At 40.2% G+C, this 20,364-nt stretch overlaps 1 protein-coding gene across 3 annotated transcripts in view; it reads left to right on the plus strand.

Annotated features, from left to right (window-relative positions):
- The window catches only part of LOC104592909 (Zn-dependent exopeptidases superfamily protein), a 65,968-nt gene that overhangs the window by 19,173 nt on the left and 26,431 nt on the right, over positions 1-20,364 (plus strand). For all 3 annotated transcript variants that reach the window (XM_088901254.1, XM_088901253.1, XM_010252452.2), the window contains exons 8-12: positions 5,900-6,039; positions 6,250-6,415; positions 6,653-6,788; positions 16,456-16,552; positions 18,660-18,789. In XM_088901254.1, coding sequence (XP_088757380.1) covers positions 5,900-6,039; positions 6,250-6,415; positions 6,653-6,788; positions 16,456-16,552; positions 18,660-18,789 — 669 coding nt within the window. The remainder of the gene's footprint in view (positions 1-5,899; positions 6,040-6,249; positions 6,416-6,652; positions 6,789-16,455; positions 16,553-18,659; positions 18,790-20,364) is intronic.

Here is a 20,364-nt window from a genome sequence, read left to right on the forward strand (position 1 = left end):
TATTGTGATAATCAGGCTGCTATTAATATAGCTCATAATCCGGTACAGCATGGCAGAACTAAGTATATCGAAGTCGACTGATATTTTGTCAGAGAAAGCGTTTCGTCTCAAGAAGTGTGTCTCCCATATATCACCTCCAGCATGCAGCTCGCAGATCTTCTCACCAAGGCTGTTCCAAGGAAGAAGTTAGAGGCAGACCTATGCAAGTTGGGAATGACAAATATCTATTCCCAACTTGAGGGGGAGTGTAAAGAACACTGATGTGGACCCCATTGCTATGGTCTCCACTGTGTTCGTATGGCAGCATATTTTTTGTTAGTTATGTCAGTGTTAGTTAGTAGTTATTTCAGTTTGTTATTTCAGCTTTATTATTAGTTTATTTGCCATGTAAGCAATAAGGGAAATTCAGCCCTTTTACAATTAGTCAACATATATAAATATTAAGAGTGGGTCGGTAGATCTACTGATCAACCCTCTCTCTCCTTTCAAAATCTCTTCGTGTGCTTCTTCTCTTTTCTCCCTCTCTTCTTCTTCTCTTATGAAATTTCTTCCTTCTTTCTTTTCTTTGAATTCAAGACTGATTGTAGTCTTGATTGACTACTGGGGTCCACATCAATGTTCTCTACAAAGTTTAAGTGGCTGGTCAAGGACATGGAAGTTAAGTTCAGTTGGGTGAAGAGATCTGCTAACCCATTTGCTGATGAGTTAGCAAAAATTGGGGTGGGTAGGGAAGCTTTATTTTGGGCTCAATTGTAATTTTAGATTTTGTTTGGGGCTTTGGCCTCACTAGGGGGAGTTAAGAATTTTTACCTCCTTGCTTGTACTATATTCATAGTCTAATTAATGAAATTGTTGTTATTAATAAAAAAAAAGCTAGATTCGGTCAAAGTTATCCTCCCATCTAATGAGATGTAATTGCTCTTCCACCCAACTAATCTCTTCTCAAACCTTTCTACCACTGAATTCCAAAAAGTCAAAGAGTTGGGGTTGTCACCAAGTGGTAACCTTAGGTACTTGATAAGCCAATTTCCTTTTTCACATCCCAAGTGACTTGCCATATCCCTCAACACTTCTTCATGCACATTGGTTTCGATCACCACACTTTTATTCCAGTTAATCCTCAAATTGGAGACCCTTTCAAATAGATCCACTACCAACTTCAAGTTTTCCACACCAACTCTATTGTCCCCTTCACAAATTACCAGAATGTCATCTGAAGGAAGGGTTAGGATCCATCATATGGATGGCCGAACCATGCTAGATGGCTGGGCGAAATTTCAAAAGTTTCCTAATCCTTCCGGGAATCGAATTCCCTATGTTTTGAAAAACTGCATTTTTCAGGATCAGTCTTGCACTGAACCGGATCAGATATGAAACCAACCAAAAAGGGAGATGTATACCTGATACGAATACCACAAATGCAGATCCCAAGGTGGAAGTTCACACCCAAATCAGTCCTAAAACCAGCCTCCACTGAAGATGGTGCAATGTACTCCTGAAGCCGGTTCAACAACGCAGTTTTCAGCAAAACTGCAATCCAATTGCTTGGATTGAATTGGGGAGGTGAGCACAAAATTCCTTTGGATTTTTCTTGTAAAACTCAGAGGAAAACTGATCTCTATCAATCCCAAATAAGCTGTAGTTGAACTAGGGTTTCTTGGAAAAAAGAAGAAGAGAGAGAGAGCAGAATTGAGAGGTATTCTTGTTCAGTTCGCCCTCTTCTTTTATCTCTTTATGGAGCACTTCTCCTAATCAAATTAGGAGATTATCCAAATCTAATTTGGATCTGGACTTTGTTAAGAGATAAGCCTTATCCTCTTAAGAGGATAGGTGCTCCATACCCATTTCCAAACCCAGATTTGCCCCATGTCACATGACAACTTAAGTTGTGATGTGACAACTTAATTAATCATATTAATTATGGGCTTTAGGCCCATCAGCTATAAGGCTCATGACCCAAGGGCGTTGCATGGCCAACTTAGGCCTGATTTGTATGGCGTGGGACCCCACAATGACCTTACATAAGTCCACATGGGTTCGGCCCAACCTCTAGAAAAGGCCTGGCCGAATTCACTACTAAACACAATGAACCCCTAAGAACATTACTATGGGCTCAAAATGGGCCCAACATTTACACTTAAATGATCTTTGAATTCAACCATCCTATGAAGACCCAAGGATAATGGACTTAAGTAAGATAAAGCCCATCAGGTAATCAGCCCTGTAATGGCCTCTTACACTTAACCTCTCGGCCCATAATGATCAAACATTGCCCGACAGGGAAGGACCTCTCCCCTGGCTGCAAGGTGCAACGCCACACTCTCTACTTGGATGGATCCCGGGAATTAAAACCTTTTGCAAACATAATATATCATATAAATATATTTTGCAAAACCAAATCTCAAACACAGTTGAAATCCATTGCCGGCAGTTTAGGTTTCCATTAGAGAGAGTGTAAACCCTATCATTCACTTTGTCCGACAAAGGGGCCGATCCTATCACTATGATCACCCACTCAGATGAATTCTTAGACTGCCCCAACATACCTAGGTTTTGACCCTCAATGGATCTCACTGATTGGCACATCAAAGACAACCCAATCCAACACCTAGTGTAGTACCATAATCAAGTGTAGGGGTTATGTGTAACTTTCCAGTTTTGCCCATCAATCTCCAAGGTCTAGGGTATAACTGGAAAATGGTTCGGGTTCAGTGTTTAAACCAAACACACACTACATGTGCTTTGGGTCTAACACTTGTAGCTGAGACAAGCTGCCCCAACTTCTTTGGCAGCACATCAGTGTCAGCCTTGGTTGGATAAACTCCCCAAGTCTATCCAACGACTGAGAACGTTCTAAACTAACACGAGTCTCATAAGTGTCCAGTTTAAGGGGTAATTTCACAGAAACATACCAATATCAACATGAAATAGTAATGTACTTTTATTCATTTACAATAAATGTATATGTACATCAATCAGATTGGAGCTAAGGGCATACACTGTCTAACATCTGCAAATTGTAAATCCGTTGCCTGGATTCTATCTCTCCCAACTGACCAGCCCTTAATCAAGCTCAATTTATTGGCTTTTAAGATCAATTTGCTAAGCACCTCAGCTACCAGTGCAAATAAGAAGGGAGGCAGTGGATCACCTTGTCTAAGACCTCGAATCCCTGCAAAGAAATCAACTACCGATCCATTGACAAGAATTGAGTAATGAGTAGACTGCAAGCACCCTTTGATCCATTTGCACCACCACTCTCCAAAACCACTGCTTCTTAGGATCTTAATCAAAAACTCCCAATCCACAAGATCATGAGCTTTCTTCACGTCCAGCTTAACCACAATTCCTCTCTTTCTTGATCTCTTTTGAGCCTCAACACATTCATTTAGCAATTAGGATTTGATCTACAATTTGCCTATCCTGAACAAAGGCCCTTGAAATTGAGAAATAAGTGGAGGGATGACCTTCTTCACTCTAAGAGCCAGAACCTTAGCAATTATCTTGTAAATGCTTGTAACCAGATTGATGGGCCGGAAGTCTTTAGGATGGGCAGCACCAATTTTCTTAGGGACCAGAGCTGTGAAAGTTGAATTTATTCCCGGGATGATTTTGCCCCTCCTATGGAATTCCCAGAAAACTCTGATCAAGTTATCTTTGATAATCTCCCAACAATCCTGGTAGAAAGCCATTGTAAATCCGTCGGGCCCTGGTGCTTTAGATCTGTCAATTAAAAAAACTGCTTCCTTAATTTCCTCCTCGAAACTTCCTTCTAGGAACTCTACTTGATCGTTTCCCAATATCTCCTAATCAAGACCTTCAATTGACCATCTTTCATTGAGAGGTCTAGGAAAGCTCCCCAATTATTAGAAAGAGACTATCTCTGACTGTTTGAAAAAAAGATTGTCATGTACAGGAGTTATAGCTCCTCCCTTTAAAATGTTCTTGATAGCTAACCATGATTACAGTTTTCCTACTGTTTTCTGAACAACTTAGTCAACTGAGCTCTCCCTGTTTGGAATACTCTCCCATTTCTCTCCTGCCATGTAACTCAAAAAATAGCCACAGGAATCACACACCATGCAATCTTTCTTCTTTTACTTAGCCTCTCCAACCTTCACCCCTTTAAAAAGTTTAGGGTGGGGGAGGGTTCTAGGGCGAGGTTTTGAAAAATGAACGGTGTTGGTTGGGAAAGCTTTATGACCTTTGCCCAAGATTGTATAGTCTGAGTGGCAAAAACATCAATATTGATCAGCTTTTTGAGGTGAGGAAGGAGCTGGAGTTTGGTGCTTTACTTTTAGAAGACCACTGTTGGATTGGGAGTTAGAAGAATGTACCTTGCTATTGGATAAGCTTAATGAACAACAGATATTTCCTTTGGAAGATGATGTGAGATGGTGGAAAGAGTGCTCTAATGGGTTCAGAGGAAAATCTTTCTGTACTATAAATCTCAAAGATTGGGTGGAGGCCTCAAATATTAAGGGGATTTGGAGAAATCCTATTCCTCCTTGGGTGGAGGTTTTTGCTTCGCTTGAACAGCATCCTCATGGCTGACTATCTGAAGAGAAGAGGCTTCATTTTGACAAGTCTTTGCTTCATGTGTAACAGTAGTGAAGGTGCAAGGTACCTCTTCATATTCTGCAACATGGCAACCTTTTATGGAGTTATTTCCTTATTCTTGATTAAGATCCCTCAGCTCCACAGTTCAGATGAAGTCTTTCTATAAGTGGCCAAGGATTCTATGTAGCAGAAAAGCAAAGATCTTCTGGAGCTTGTATCATATTTGCAGTTGGTTGAGGAATTTAAAAAAAGTAAAATAGAAGGATTTTTGAAGGCAAGAGAAAGGAAATTAGACAAAATATGTGCTGATGTAGGCAATCTAGTTATCAACTGGATTTTGGCATTACCAGAATTTTTTGGGGATAGATAAAAGTGCTTTTGAGGTGGTTTTTTGGTAAACTCTTGAATTACAACAGATTGCAGCAAAATAAACTATCCTTCCTATCAGTTCTGTTGTAACTTCTCTTGTATCTTGGGTGCCAACTCATCACTCTAGTTTTCATTGTAATCTTTTGGCTTTTCAATGGAATTTTCTTTTATTTACTATCAAAAGAAAAAAAAAAGAAAAGAAAGTTGTATTTTGAACTTTGACAATAAGATGTGCTGGCACAAGAGTTATCAGCTTGCACTTTCTCCTTAACCAAACTTGCATGATTTGTTGCTTGGGTTTGGATGAGGAGACAGTCTTCCACTTGTTCTACTCTTGCAGGATTGCCCATTTCATGTGGAGAATTTTCTACTTCCTCTTTGGAATGAGCATTTTCAGCCTTTGGCTACAGCAGAGTTGTTCTCCCCTTGGCCAAGATTTAATGGGTGCAAGAAAGAAAGGATTGTGTGGAGTTGCATCCCTTTTGCAGTCTGCTGGGTTTTATGGAATGAGAGAAATAGAAGATTATTTGAGAACAAACAGAAGAACATTGGAAGGCTGTTAGCTATGGTTGAAAATTTGGTGTCCGATTGGATTCTGGTGCATCCAGAATTTCATCAGACTAGCAGAGCAGGGGGGGGGATTTTTGGAATTTTCTTGAGTTACAGACTTGTAATCTTGATCAGTTCCTTGTCTCTTAATTTATCCCTTGTAGTGTTGACCTTATATGTTTAAGGCTGCGGTTGGGTGTTATCTTAACATTCCCTGGGTTGTATGAATCTTTTTTTCTTTTAATGAAAATTTTTATTCTGATTCCTCAAGAAAAAGGTGTGGTGATGCTTCTTTCCCCCCCCCCCCCCCCCCCCCCCCCCCCCCCCCCCCCCTTCTTTCATATTTATTGCTTGGCTGCTTGTTTTGTGTCAATTTGTAAGTTAGAATGGTAACCTTGCAAGCAATTATTTCTACGTGCAGGATGTTTTTCCTGTTATTCCTGGGGATACTGATTACAGAATATTTGCTGAAGATTATGGCAACATTCCTGGACTGGATATCATCTTTCTTCTTGGTGGCTATTTCTATCATACATCTCATGATACTGCGGATAGACTATTGTATGCATTACAAGTGCTATTTTGGTACACATGCCTTTTTGTTTCTAAATTTAAACATCAATATGAAAAGACAAGCCAAACTTTATTTTATAGTGTCTTTTCATGGATCCCACCATGTCCGTGGGCTGAACAATTAGCAGAAAACCATTGTTTATTAGACCTTCTTGCCACTGATTATTTTCTCTGATAGTACAAACTCCTCTAAACCAGACCAGGTAGTATCCAAGCACGGGGAGAGAATCTGTTCAGTGTAATCAAGGCCTTTGCAAATTCGTCTAAGCTGCAAAATGCTCATGAAAGAATTGCGCTTGCAGTTGCAGACAACAAAACCAAGGATGATCATGCCATTTTCTTTGATTACTTATCATGGGTTATGGTATGTAAACTTAGTCGTAACTGTGTTATATCCCTTGGTTAACTTGTATTGCTATAATGGTATAAATGTTTCACATCTACTGTCACATTTTTCTACCCTAACATGCTTTCCAGTTGATATAAGTAAAAATGTTTTATGAGAAATGTCATAAAATGCTGTATGATTTTAGAATATAAAATGTCAAATGATGACAATTAAGCACCATATGTCTTATTTATTTTATTTTATTTATTTCAGATATTCTACTCAAGACAGGAAGCTTTGGTACTTCACAGTCTTCCTATTGTTATCTTCTTACTCATGCCATTTTATTTGCGTTTTCCAAATATTGGAATGCATTCTTGGTTCACAACCTTTTTTGACTTTGTGAAGGGTATGAATTCTGTCAACTTTAAAATCATTACTCCATTTCTGGAACTGTTTCAGTCATTAATAGGAGTAATTTTTGCACTCTTCCCTTTTGTGTTCTGATTTACTTCTCTCCTAGTGTTTCATGTAGACCGTTAGATTGAAATGCTTAATTTCTTTATGTTCCTAACCCTGTTGATTTTTTGAACTCTCTCTTGGTTCTTTATCATATATTATTATTATTATTATTATTATTATTATTATTTAAAATGTAAATGTATTGATAAGAAAAAAGAAGGTAAGAAAGCACAAACTGTCCAGATACAATGAGAAACTGTTAAAAACAGGCCCAGAAGGCACATCCAAAAAGACAAGCACCCAGATTAAAACCCAAAAATAGATTGTCCAGAGAGAATGGCATGCACAGGAGTATCTTTAAACACTCTGTCCAGCAAGAAATCTTTCAGAATATTCTCTTCCTGAGAAACCTTTCCCTCAAAACCTATTCTGTTTCCTTCCATCCCAACTGATCACATCACCCCTGCTGATTAAGGCCTTGCACCAACCAACTCTCCATCAGCTCCTTAAATGATTGTGGGGAGGTCCAGCAAAGTTTGATGAACAAAAGGCTATAAGTCCAGGTCTTGTATGCAATTGGGGAATGTAAAAACAGATGATTGTCTATTTCAATTGCACGTAGAGCAACAGAAAACAGATATCTCCACTCCTTGACTACTGTGCTTGTCCCTGGTTAAAGTTTTACCTAAAACTGTTGTCCACAACCTGAATGCAATTTTAGAAGGTGCCAGAGCCCCTCCAAACACCTTTATGTGGGAAAGAGGCAATTCCTGCTGGACTTAATTGTCTAGCAAAAAATACAACAAAAAAAAAACCACTTTTCGCCATTCCCAAATTCTGCAATCACTGGAACCATGGTTCAGCTGCTGCCTTGAAGTTTGAGCATAAGATTTCCTACCTCATCAACCTCACGATCTTGAAGGGGAAAAAGAGATTTTTGTAAAACCAAGGCACCCATGTCAGAGTATCATTAGCCACTTCAAAGGGTTAAGCGTTCACCACTTGCTTGTCATTTCGAATAGATTTGCAAAGATTAACTAGATTGGCCTGTTATTAAACTATGTATCCAGCCAGAAGTGAATTTTTTCCCTAAACCTTCTTGTTGGTACCCTTAATGGAGTTGTAAGATTTTTCAATGCTCTCCCACATTGAAAACTGTATATTGTGTGTGCCTGACCCAGGTCCCAGTTCTGATTTCTTGAGCCATGTTTAGCTTTAATTAGCTGCCTCTACCAGCTTCCAACTAAACTATATTGCCAGTTCCAGTTCCCAGCAATGTTTTATTCATCACTTTCAATATCCTAATTCAAGACCTTCTTCCTCCTTTGGAAAGCAGTCTTATTCCTATCAATCAGGTGAACTTATTTTCTTCTCCCTGCCCCTTCCACATTAACTCTCTTTGAATTCTTTCCATTTTTTTCCACCTTCTCTGGAATGGGAAAAGGGAGAGAAAATATGTAGGAAGGTTGGCAACTGTACTTTTGATCAATAACAACAGCTTTATTAATCATATGAAAATTGTGAAACTTTAGATACAAAAGGGGGAGATAAAATGTCTTAGCTCCCCATCAACCGAATACAATGAAAGAAAATTAAAAATTAGCCCAAAAGATCGACTCCCTATTCACACCTTGCTTGGCCAACCCATCCGCAAATGAGTTGGCATTCCTCTTCACCCAGCTGTATTGTATCTCAATGTCCCTACACAGCCATAAGAACTTTTTCTTTTCATTGTTGTAGCTCCACAATGCACTGTCCTCTTTCTTCAACCAACTAACCACCACCTTTGAATCACCTTCCAGGATCAAACGGTTGATATTTAATTCCCTTGCTCTTTGAATTCCTTCCAGCGCTGCAAGGATCTCAGCCCTAAGAGAGTCACCTTCTCCAATAGGGCCTGAGAACAAAGCAATAACAATCCCTTCCTCATTCTTGAATACTCCCCCAATCCCATAGGGCCCTGGATTCCTTAAACTACTGCCATCAAAATTCAATTTTATAAATCCGGAGGGAGGAGGGGACCAAGAGGGACTAAGAGTCCTCTTGCATGGAGCAGTGGTATCTACCTCTTTCCAATTTCTTAACAAGTCTCAGGTCTAACAGTTCTTCCAGGGTTCTTTCCTTGTTTGAAAAAATTCGTGAATTTCTTTCTTCCTATAGGGACCAACACACGGTTGCCATAATACTCCACATAATCTTCCCTCCTTCTTAGGGCATCTGAAAAACGAAGGAGAGAACAAACTTTGGACACTCTCGGGAGGATTCCAAGAACACCCAAGGCGGGAAAAAACCCACTCCCATACAGTTTTAGTAACCTTACAAGAGACCATGAGGTGGTAACCAGATTCTCCATTAGCTTTACAAAGAGAACATCTATTAGGAAGTAGACAATAGTTGGGTCTCTTTCTCTGAAGTAAGTCAATTGTGTTTATTCTTTCCAGGAAAATTTCCCAACAAAAAATACCAACCCTAGGAGGAATAGGCTTGCTCCAAATTTCCTTAGCCGGAAAGGACAACCCAATAGGGACAAAAGGCTGAGTTAAGTTTCAAAAAACGAAGCACAAGAGAAAGTACCTGAGGTGGAAGAGGTCCAAATTCTGGTGTCTTGTTAGGATCTAGGAAAACATTCTCAAGGATGGCTAGCAAAGGTAAAATGCTGTCCAGGTTTGTATCCCTAATTGCCCTTCACAGGCCTAGGTTTCACCCAAAACTAGAAGTGGAGTCTGAAGGACCTAAGAAAGAAGAGATAGGTTCATTTTTCAAATCTGACAGAGCATACAGGGAGGGAAACTGGTCCTTCAGAGGTGCATCCCCAACCCAAAGTTGTTTCTAGAACTCTATTCGGTTACCAGAGTTTAGACCATACCTGGTCCAAGGGGAAAAAACTAGAAGCAGATTGTGAATGGATTTCCAAGGAGAAGTAGCTGTAGCCCTTGCCACAATTCTATGATCCCAGCCATTTTCTTCAAGCCCATGTATGCTAGCCACAATCTTAGTCCACAATTTATCCCTTTCATTTGTAAACCTCTACAACCATTTTCCTAGCAAGGCCATATTTCTTTTCTTGATGTTACCAATCCCAAGGCCTCCTAGTTTTTTACACCTAGTTACCACCTCCCAACTCACCCTATGATCTCTCTTCTCTTCTCCAGGCTCCCACAAAAAATTCCTTATTAATTTTTCCAAGAAATTGGAGACCTTAGAAGGGATCTTAAACACTAACAGATAGTAGACAGGTAGGTTAGCTAGGGTAGACCTAATCAGAGCGACTCTCCCTCCTAAGGAAAGATAATTTCTCTTCCAAGACGCAAGCCTCTTCTCAAACCTCTCCATTACCAGATTCTAGAAGCTTACATTCTTAGGATTATCTCCTAAAGGGAGGCCCAAGTTTGTCAAGGGCCAATTCGAGATTGTACAACCTAACTCACCTGCATATTCCCTTAACTCCCTTTCCTCCACATTCACTCCCACCATACAACTCTTATCAAAGTTCACCTTGAGGTTAGATATCTGCTCAAAGAGTTGTATTGCCAATTTTAAGTTCCGGATCCAATTTATGTCCCCTCCTTCACAAAACAAAATTGTGTCATCTGCAAACTGTAGATGTGTCAGAAGAACCTCCTCCCTTCCTACTCGCCACCATTTTATCAAATTCCTCGAGTTTGCTCTATGGATCAATCTCCCAAGTACATCGGCAATCAGGGTGTAAAGAAAGGGGGAGAGTGGGTCTCCATGTCTTATACCTCTCAAAACAGGAAAGAGGTCAACCACAGTTCCATTCACCAAGATAGAATAATGACAAAACTTCTCAATACCTCCAACAGGAAGGACCAATCAACTAGGTCGTAATCCTTCTCCAAATCTAGTTTGCATATCACTCCCTTCTTCTTCGATTTCCTAAGGCTCTCCAGACTCTCATTTGCAATGAGGATCTGATCAGTGATCTCTCTTCCCTCCAAAAAAGCACCTTGGTTGGGTGCAATAATAGCGGGAAGGACCTTCTTTATCCTGAGAGGCAACACTTTTGCAATATTTTTATACAAGCTATTCACCAGATTGATAGGTCTAAAATCCTTTGGTTGTGATGCCTCTTTCTTCTTTGGGACCAAAGCAATGAAAGTTGATTTCAAACCCGGATTAATTATTCCCCTTCTGTGAAACTCCTCGAAAACTGACCTAAGATCATTCTCCACAATATCCCAACAATCCTGATAGAATGCCATTGTGAAGCCATCTGGACCCAGAGCTTTTGTCCTATCCATTGAGAATACTGCTTCCTTTATCTCCACTAGATCAAAACTCTTTTCTAACCACTCTCTTTTCTCTGCACTTAGAGTCGGCCATTCCAATCCCTCCAACCACACTCTCTCATCCAAAGGCCTTCTAAAAATAGATTTGAAATGGTTTACCAAGGCCTCTGCTATTGGGTGGGACAAAACTGTTCCTTCAACTTCCAACTTAGATATGAAATTCTTTTTTCTCCTCCCATTTGCCATTGAATGGGAAAATCTGGTGTTTCTATCTCCCTCCTTTAGCCACTTACACCTGGATTTTTGCCTCTAACTAATTTCCTCCTTAACCAGGATATCCTCCATATGCCTCCTTAGATCCCATCCCATCTTCCTTTCTTCCTCTCCAAAGGATCCTCTCTCTTCCTTCATGTCCAATTCCTCAATCTGCTCCAGCAATACTTGTTTTCTCTCCTCTATTCTTCCAAACTCCAGCCTATTCCACTCCTTTATCAGTGATTTTAGGAATTTAAGTTTCTTGTGGAACCTCATTCCCTCCCATTCTACTACCGGATTAGATTGCTCCCACCACTCTCTGATCTTCTCAATGAAACCCGGATGAGTCAACCACATATTTTCAAACCTGAATGGGGTAGGTCCATCACCTCTCAATTCCTCCTTACTCATCACTATAGGCCAATGGTCTGAAGTAAGTCTTGGAAGTGCCCTAGATGTTAGATTACCCCAATGTTCTTCCCAATCTGTTGAGAAAAAAAATTTGTCCAACTTAGAGCATATTGGCCTAGATTGAAGGTTGGACCATGTGAAGTTATTATTTAGGAGTGGAAGTTCTTTAAGTTCAAATGTATCCACAAATTGGTTGAACTTCCTCATACTTGTTGTCACTCTCTGTTTGGGGTTGTTAGTTTCCTCTATAAATTGCATTACATTAAAATCCCCTCCCACACACCAAGGTCCTTCCCAGGGGCCTCTAATATCACTCAATTCTTCCCATAATTTCTCCCTCTGCCTATAGTCATTGGGGCCATATACATTTGTTAGTACCCATTCATACCCGTTGTCCACCTGTCTGAACTTTAGGGAGACAGAATGTCTCCTATTAACTCCTCCACACCGATTAGTATTTCTTCTTTCCACAACGTTACAATCCCACCTGAGGATCCCCACAAAGGAGCAGCCGCCCACTTTATCCCCCTAGATCTCCACACACTCCTTGCCCATCTACAATCAAAATCCATTCTTTTGGATTCCTGAAGCATTACCACATCCGGGTTAAACTTCTTAATCACCTCTTTAATTGTTGCTCTCTTCCTAATACTGCCCAATCCCCTCACATTCTAGCTCAGGATTTTCATTTTAACTTCTTAAACTCAACCCTAACTCCTCCAGAATCTATTTAAACCCTTTCCTTCTATCCCCTCTCACCTCAAACTTCTTGTCCCCCTCAATATCTCTTTTAAATCTCTCAACTTCACTCAACTTTCTTTTCTTGATCTTACTGTCCTCTTTTTTTTTTTTTTGCATATAAGCTTTTAAGTCATTCGGATTCTTTAGTTTGCACCCCAACTTTTTCACAAATTCTGCAACTGACTCTTCCCTATTAGTTTCCTCTTTCTCTATTGTTCCACTCTTCTCATTACCTCCACTAAACCAACAGCCCTTTCTGTTCCCTCTATAGTCCCCCTTTGCAGTTTTTTTTTTCTCTCCACTTCATCCATTAGTCTCTCAATGATTTCCCAAATCTTTGTCTCTCTGCATGTTTTCTCAACCACTTCCTCTCCCTGTAGTCTCACTGTGGCTTTCTGACCATGGGCCTCCCACTCTTGGTTGAGAAGGGAATCTAAAACAAGGGACACATAACACTCATCAGTAGCAAAAACTGAATTGATAGAGTTGAAAGATTTACCTGAGGTCAATTGAGGGTTGTGAGGAGTGCGCAAATGAGGATAATTGGTTGTCACTTCCTTTTTTGAGAACTTGAAGCACTCTGTCTCCTCGGTTTGGGGGAAATTATTCCTTGTCACTTGATTTACACAAAGACCTCTTCCTGTGCCCAATTGCTTACCTCTCTGTGTTGTACTCTTGTTCAGTTCTGAGTAAGCATGAGCTATCTCCTTTTCACCCTTTTGCAATGCACCAGAACTTGGGAGGGGCTCATCCGGTTTTAGGCTAATATCTCATCTGTTACAAATATTTGCTTCATTCACCCGCACTTCCCCCTTCTCCTTTTGTTCCTCCACCGTATCCCCAATGAACAAGTGTTCCAGATTTAAAATCTCCTTGCTCTGATCTTCATAAGGTTTTTCATCTTCCGATCTGCCTAAACTCTCACACTCTTCCGAGTTTTCTCTGAACTGTAGCTTATCCACCCTTGGTCTGCCTCTTCCCTCTCTTCTGTTTTGTTTCTCATGTAGTGCGGGTTCGGGCGATCAAAACCATGGCATTTATGCTCATCGCCAGCCGGCTGGCTTACCCAGCTCAGAGGTCAGTTTCCCCCTGCCGTTCTCGTCCTCTGAAACTCCAAACATTCAGCCGAACGAGACTTGGACGACGATAGATGAGAATTCTCATCTATCGTCGTCCAAACCTTTCCCCGCCCCACGTGATGACTTAAGTTGTCATGTGGGCCTCTAATATTACCATCGGGTTCCCCTGTTGGCTCACCCATATTTCTAGCCGGTTCGGTCTTCCTTATAACCGGTTCAGACAATGCCTTTCTAATAATATCCGCCTGAATCTTTCCCCTTCTGGCCATGTCAGCATAGGAAGGGCCACCCTCATTACTCATTCCTACTTCAAAAAGATTTGAATTAATAGCCTTAATAGGAAGGCTTCGAAACTTGGGGCACCCCTGTGACTGTTCCCCTTTCTCTTTCACTCTCCCACGCACTACAAGTTTCCCCACCAGTCCTTGAGAGCCATGTGTACGCCATCCTACAAACTCCTCTTTGCTTCCGACTAGACCTGTTCATGGGCCGGGCCGGGCTTTCACTTGTCACTAATGAAAATATACTAGGCCCGAGCCCGAGCCCGACTCGACCAACAGGCCTATAACTTGGGCCCGAGCCCGGCCTTGGTAAAAAGCCCAAAACCCGAGCCCGAGCCCGAAGCCCGACCTAATTGAAAAAAAAACAATTTTCCCTATTCAAATTAGAATTAAAAATTCAGATAGTATTTTTTTTTCTATTTAAATGAACAATGGGCCTACAAGATGGTATTTTTCCCTTTCTTTTATATTTTAAAACACAATTTTACATTCTTAAATCAAAAAATTTATTCAAATGAACATAATCACATAACTAATTTTAAGTTTAATATTAGGTCGGGCCGGGCCGGGCTCGGGCCGGGCTATTTTGACAAAACCCGAGCCCGGCTCGAATTTATTGTGGGTTGGGCTTTTTGGCCCGAATTTAAGCCCGCGGGCCTATAAGCATGTTCAAGCCCGTCCGGGGGTCGGGCCAGGCCGGACCGGCCCGTCGGGCCACTCGGCCCATGAACAGGTCTACTTCCGACCTTTGTTTGTCTCCCCAGAGTGACGCCTTAGCTTATGAGGCCAACCAGACCCTGTACCATGCGTCTTCTGAGTGCACTTCGAATGAACGAGGCCGGTTTTCTGGTTTAACCCCTACAACCTTTAGTTCCACAGCTCGCAGGTTCCTCATGTTAACCTCCAACAGAACTCCACCCAGAGCTCTGACGGTTTTCCTTAGAGTTGGTTCGTTCCAGAGATTGAAGGGAAGTCCCAGAAGTTTGATCAAGAAGCTATTGTCTCTTGGCTCTACTTTTGATCAATGTTACCTTTTATCTTTTTGAAAGATAACTTTGTATTCTATTAGAAGTGATAAAAAATGATATATACAGATACATTGCAGATTAATTAGGCTAGCAATACTGCTACCTAAATCATTTGCTGGTTGGGATTATAATACCAGATTACAATTTCGCCCCTAATACAAATTACCCCTATTCACCAGTTGTCTTGCAAGTGCATCAACAACACTATTTGATGCTCTGTGTTCCATGACCATGTGATTCTCAATTCTCCTGACAGCAATTTAGCCTGTCTTAGGGTGTATCTCTGCTTCAACCTCTATATTCTGCAAGTTTAAATTCTTGAGTGACCAATGCTGCAGCTGCCAAAATCAAGCTTAAATACACTTGTAGTTAATGGCTTCCACTCCTTTGATAGTTAATGTCTAGAGATTGAAGAATGAGCTACATAATGCCATCCCCTTAAAATGTCATCTTTGGAAAAGGGCTAAAAAATTTCCAACATCTTTTCCCTATTTACCACTCTACTCTATATTCTCAATAACCTCATCCTTGGATCTTCTTTTCTCATTGAATTGTTTTTCTCTTTCCAAAGGACCCAACAAGTGGCTACCCTAGTGCATCTCTAAAGAACCCCCCTCCCTTTAATTGGGTTAAAAAAGGTTTTTGAAGGCAAAGATTCTAGAGGTACTTCAATTTCCAATCTTACCTTCCCACCTTTCAAGAGGTACTTCAATTTCCAAGAGGATAAACTGTTCTCAAACCATTCCACAACCGGGTCCAATAACAAACTTGATGTGCACTTAGCTCAAAGAAGTAAACTGAAGTAATATGATTAGTAAATATACCATGCCATGCCCCACTTCTGCCAGCTCTTCCACTCCCTCAACATGATCATCTGGAATTATGTAACTCTTTCTTAAATTTATTATCAAGATAGAGACCACTTCAAACCGGCACAAGATTCCATGTAGGTTCCAGAGGTGCTTCTGTGACACTTGCAAGAAGAAAATTGTATAATCCGCAAGCTCTAGCAATTCAGCTCTGTCAAAAACAGGCAATAACTCTAAAATCTTCAATAAAACCTCTTTTAGCCACTTTAGCAATAAGTTTGGCAAATGCTTCCTCACATAAATGAAAGGTAAAGTAAAAAAGGATTACCTTGTCTAAGACCTATAGAGTTTTTGAAATCCAGTTGGAGTTCTATTCAGAAAATAGAAAATTTGGGAGTGGAGTTGCATACTTTCATCCACTTTTACCATATTGGCTCTTATTATTTAGTTGCTGTTATTGGGCCCAAGGCCCATTAGTTTTGTGCTGATTTAAGTTGCTGTTTTATGTTTTTTTAGTGTTTTGACAATAGCAGCCCTGTTAAGGGCATATTTGACATTGCACATCTTTTGTTCTTGAGTATAAAAGTTAATGGGAGAGGCGACCAGATTACAATTGGCTTCTTTTCCCTTTCTCTCATCTTCTTCTTCTTCCTCTTACTCTCAAAACTCTTTCTTCTTCTTTCTCTTTAGTTATTTTATTTTTGTTATTTGCTACTATAAGCATATGGCTTCCTATTGTTATATCTGCTGCTTTTTGCAGGAATGCTGTTCCACTTCATTGGTATTGTTTTGGCAGCTATTATTCCTGTAATCTTTGCCATCTTGAGGTTGCTTTTCTCTAGCTATGCAATGAGCTGGTAACTTTCCCACTTCCTGAATTGCATGTTATTTTGAATTATTGCAGTTACTCTATGCAGTTATGGTACTACCTTAGTGGATGGGAATTACACTGGTCATAATTCATATGTTTGGTCATTGTGTGGATGTTGTGGGAATATGTGAACTTGGTAAATTCTTGCTGTTAACACAAATCAAGCAAGTTATATTTAGTTCTACTCGAAGGCAAAACCCTCTAGTCACTTGTCATTTATCAATAACCTTCTTAGTGGGGATGAGCATCAGGCTGGGCCTTACTGGGCTGAGGTTGGACCGGCCATGGCCTGAACTCAGCTCAAGGTTCTAGTCCACAGCCCAGTCTGACATCATACTTGGGGCCTTAGGTTGGCCTGAACTCTCATGGTACCAAAATCTTAATATGCAATAAATATTTATATATTTGGAGTTTAGCATATTTTAGCGAATGTAAGAAAATATGTAGACAAAGAGACTTGAACCCATTATCTCTCGGAACAAAGTTAGTACAATACCGCTTATAATAATCTCCTGATCAATACACAACATATGAAATACATGCAAATCACTATTAGTCATATTGGGCCTTGAGTTATCAGGCTAGGCCAAGGTCAGCCAGAGAGCCTAATTCAACTTTGGACCTGTATTTTGTTCCAGGCACGGCTCTATCTTACCTTGGGTTTGGGCCAGGCTCAAGCCGTTATGTCAAATTGGCATAACTTATGGCTGTTTTGTTGGTGCCGGGAAGGATTTGGTATTGTCCTCCATGAATTTTCTTGTTTATTCCAAATGAGGATTTTCAGTTGCATTGATTTTATAAGATCACTGGCCATCATATTTGGGACAAAAAGGTCATTACCTAGTGCTGGTCCAGGCTTCATATAGTCTTGGGAGTGGAGTGGTAACAGACCTGACCTCTAGCATTTTAGTATGAAGTGGCTGCTCTCATACTTGAGCTTGAGTTCTCATGCTTGTCATTCTGAGATTTTACCATCATATCAAGAAATAGATGTTCACATATCAAGAAATAGATGTCACTGTATAAAACATCCCTTCCCACCCCAAGATTATTTCTATTCGGTCTTCAGGCAATGTTCTAAAAATTGTAATCGTAGACAAAATTGAATTGTAAACCGTAAGATTATTTCTATTTTTTAAAAACTTGTACAAAATAAAATATAGATATGCTAAAAGGCAATCTATCTATCTATCTGTCTATCTATATATGGTTTTAAATAACGTAAATAAGTCATTTTCTAGTTAGTTCTTTAAAACAAGTCACCTTTGACAAATATTAACAAAATAAAATGACAAAGTAGAGAACTAATTCTTTATTGAATTGATTTGAATCGCAAAAACCGTCAAATCGTAAAATTTTTGTATAAAAGGATTCGGACATAGGATTCAAATCGTATCTTAAATTGTAAGATTTTAACAACATTATCTCCAGGGACTATCTTTCTGATTGTTCATCCAGCGGATCACCAAGCTTGAATCTCCTTCCACCACTATTGATTTCTTTAATCTCATTTATGAAGAAGCTATTCAGTCTCCAGGGACTATCTTTCTGATTGTTCATCCAGCAGATCACCAAGCTTGAATCTCCTTCCACCACTATTGATGTAATGTTAAGATCCCTAGTGCATCTCAAACCCTTCTGCTTCAACAGTCTCTGCCTCCCCAGCCGGACCACTACAAGCTCAAATTAGGTCACAATTGGACTTTAAAATTCACTCCCAATCCCAGAAAGTCCTCTTGGTTTAAAGTCTTCCTGCAACTTCTGTTAAACTGTAAAATAAAATCACAAGGGGTCCTTGGGGAAGCAATGACACGAGCACATGTAAATAATTGATAAATGCAAAAAATAAGAAAATCCAAGGAAGAAGGTGTCCTAGTTTTGGCATATCTAGAAACATTGTCTTTGAGGTCTCTTGTGACCTTGATGATAGTAGACGACATGCCAGGAGTTTGAGGTTGGTATTCCATAGGGCACATAACCAAACTCTGATTCAGAATGTTTAATTGAAAAGACACAGATCTTAGTTTTACTAGATTATTGTTCTTTTTTTATATGCATATCTTTATGCGTAGAACTATCTTGACTAAGTGCAGGTTTGCTCACCCATATTTGGCTTTCTTGATGTTTGTCCCCTGCTCACTTGTTGGTTTGTTGATCCCAAGAATTTTATGGAAATGCTTTCCCCTCTCTCAAGATACTTCAGCTCTCAAAACATCAAAGGAGGTATGTGTTTTCTTCTTAGGTTACCATTACACTTATTCAAAGTTTGTACCATGTCTTGTTTTGCAATTGATCTCAATTTTGATACCTAATAATTGCTTAATTGAATTTGACTTAATTTTGACACAATTACCTTCCTTTTGGCCATAAGGTTATGTTCTAATATACGACCTTTTTTTTATGTATGCACCTGATAGATTGGTAGATTTGTTGTTTCACTTGCATATGGCATTCGAGAAAAGCTCCAAAGCATGTGATATGCTATTTCTACAGAATAAGTTGACCTCATTTCTACCATATGAGAATCTTACAGAACAACTAAGGATAGAAGTTATAATTGTAGAATGAAAACATGTGCACAGTATGCAGAAATAGTTGCCTTGAGCTAATTGTTTTCTCATTGGTTTTGTCTGAAGTGTTGGTTCGAGTGGTTAAGTGTTGGTGGGCTTAGTTTAACTTTTATGTTTAAGTTCCTTAGTCTATTATGGACCTTTAGTTATTGGGCCTAAACCTGTTTTATTTTTCTTTATTATGTCTAGGTGTCCCATCACTAATCAGGGGCATTCTAGTCCCTTTATGTAATCTCTTATTCTAAATATATATATTAGCTTCTAGGGTTGGCTGAGACACTATTGCCGCCCATTCTCAAACCTCTTCTCTTCTCTTCTCTTCTTCTTCCTCTTCTGCTGCTGTTCTCCAGCAAACATGGTATCAGAGCTCCATTTGGCCTGACTGGTTACAGCTAGCTTCCTTCTTCTCTCTCCTCTTCTCAGTTTCTTTTTTTTTCCTCTTATCTCTGCCACTGTGTAGAAACCCTAGGATTGACTGTAGACAACAGCAAGGTCTGTATCTAGGGTTTCTCTTGGCTGTAGGGCCCAAGGGGAGTTTTTTCCCAAAAGCTTATGGCCTACTAGTTGTTCTGCAGCAGTTAGTAGCCATTCGGTTACTAGAGAGATCCCTGTAGAACAGATCTAGGTAGAAGGACTGAGTAGACAATCCTAGTTGGTGTCTGGGAGATTGAATGAACCGTAGGGGTGGTCACAGTCCGGGTTCGACCTCCAGACAATCCTACAGGGATCTCTCTAGTAGCCATTCGGTTACTAGAGAGATCCCTGTAGAACAGATCTAGGTAGAAGGACTGAGTAGACAATCCTAGTTGGTGTCTGGGAGATTGAATGAACCGTAGGGGTGGTCACAGTCCAGGTTTGACCTCCAGAAGTGGTGTTGTTTTCAGTCCAGAATCTGCTCTCAGCCAGAAATGTTGTTTTCGGCCCAGAAGTGCTTTAGTACAGTTTACAGAGGTGGTGGTGTTCTCAGTCCAGAATCTTCTCAGCCGGAAGTGATGTTGTTTTCAGCCCAGAAGTGCTTCAGTACAGTTACAGAGGGTGTTTTCAGCCTTGTAACAGCTCCGGTAAGTCTGAAATCTAGTTCCTTGTGTTGAGATTTCAGCTGTAGTTACTGTAAGAGGAAGAATATGTCTTCAATATCAGGTGAAATGTCTTCTAAGGACAATAGGACTGGTGGGAGGTCTTCAAACCTGGAAAACCCAAATCTGCATAGCTTGCAGATCACCAACGT

Source organism: Nelumbo nucifera, chromosome 3 (genome assembly GCF_055504915.1).
Source record: "Nelumbo nucifera cultivar China Antique chromosome 3, China Antique-T2T, whole genome shotgun sequence".
NCBI classification, from domain to species: Eukaryota; Viridiplantae; Streptophyta; class Magnoliopsida; order Proteales; family Nelumbonaceae; genus Nelumbo; species Nelumbo nucifera.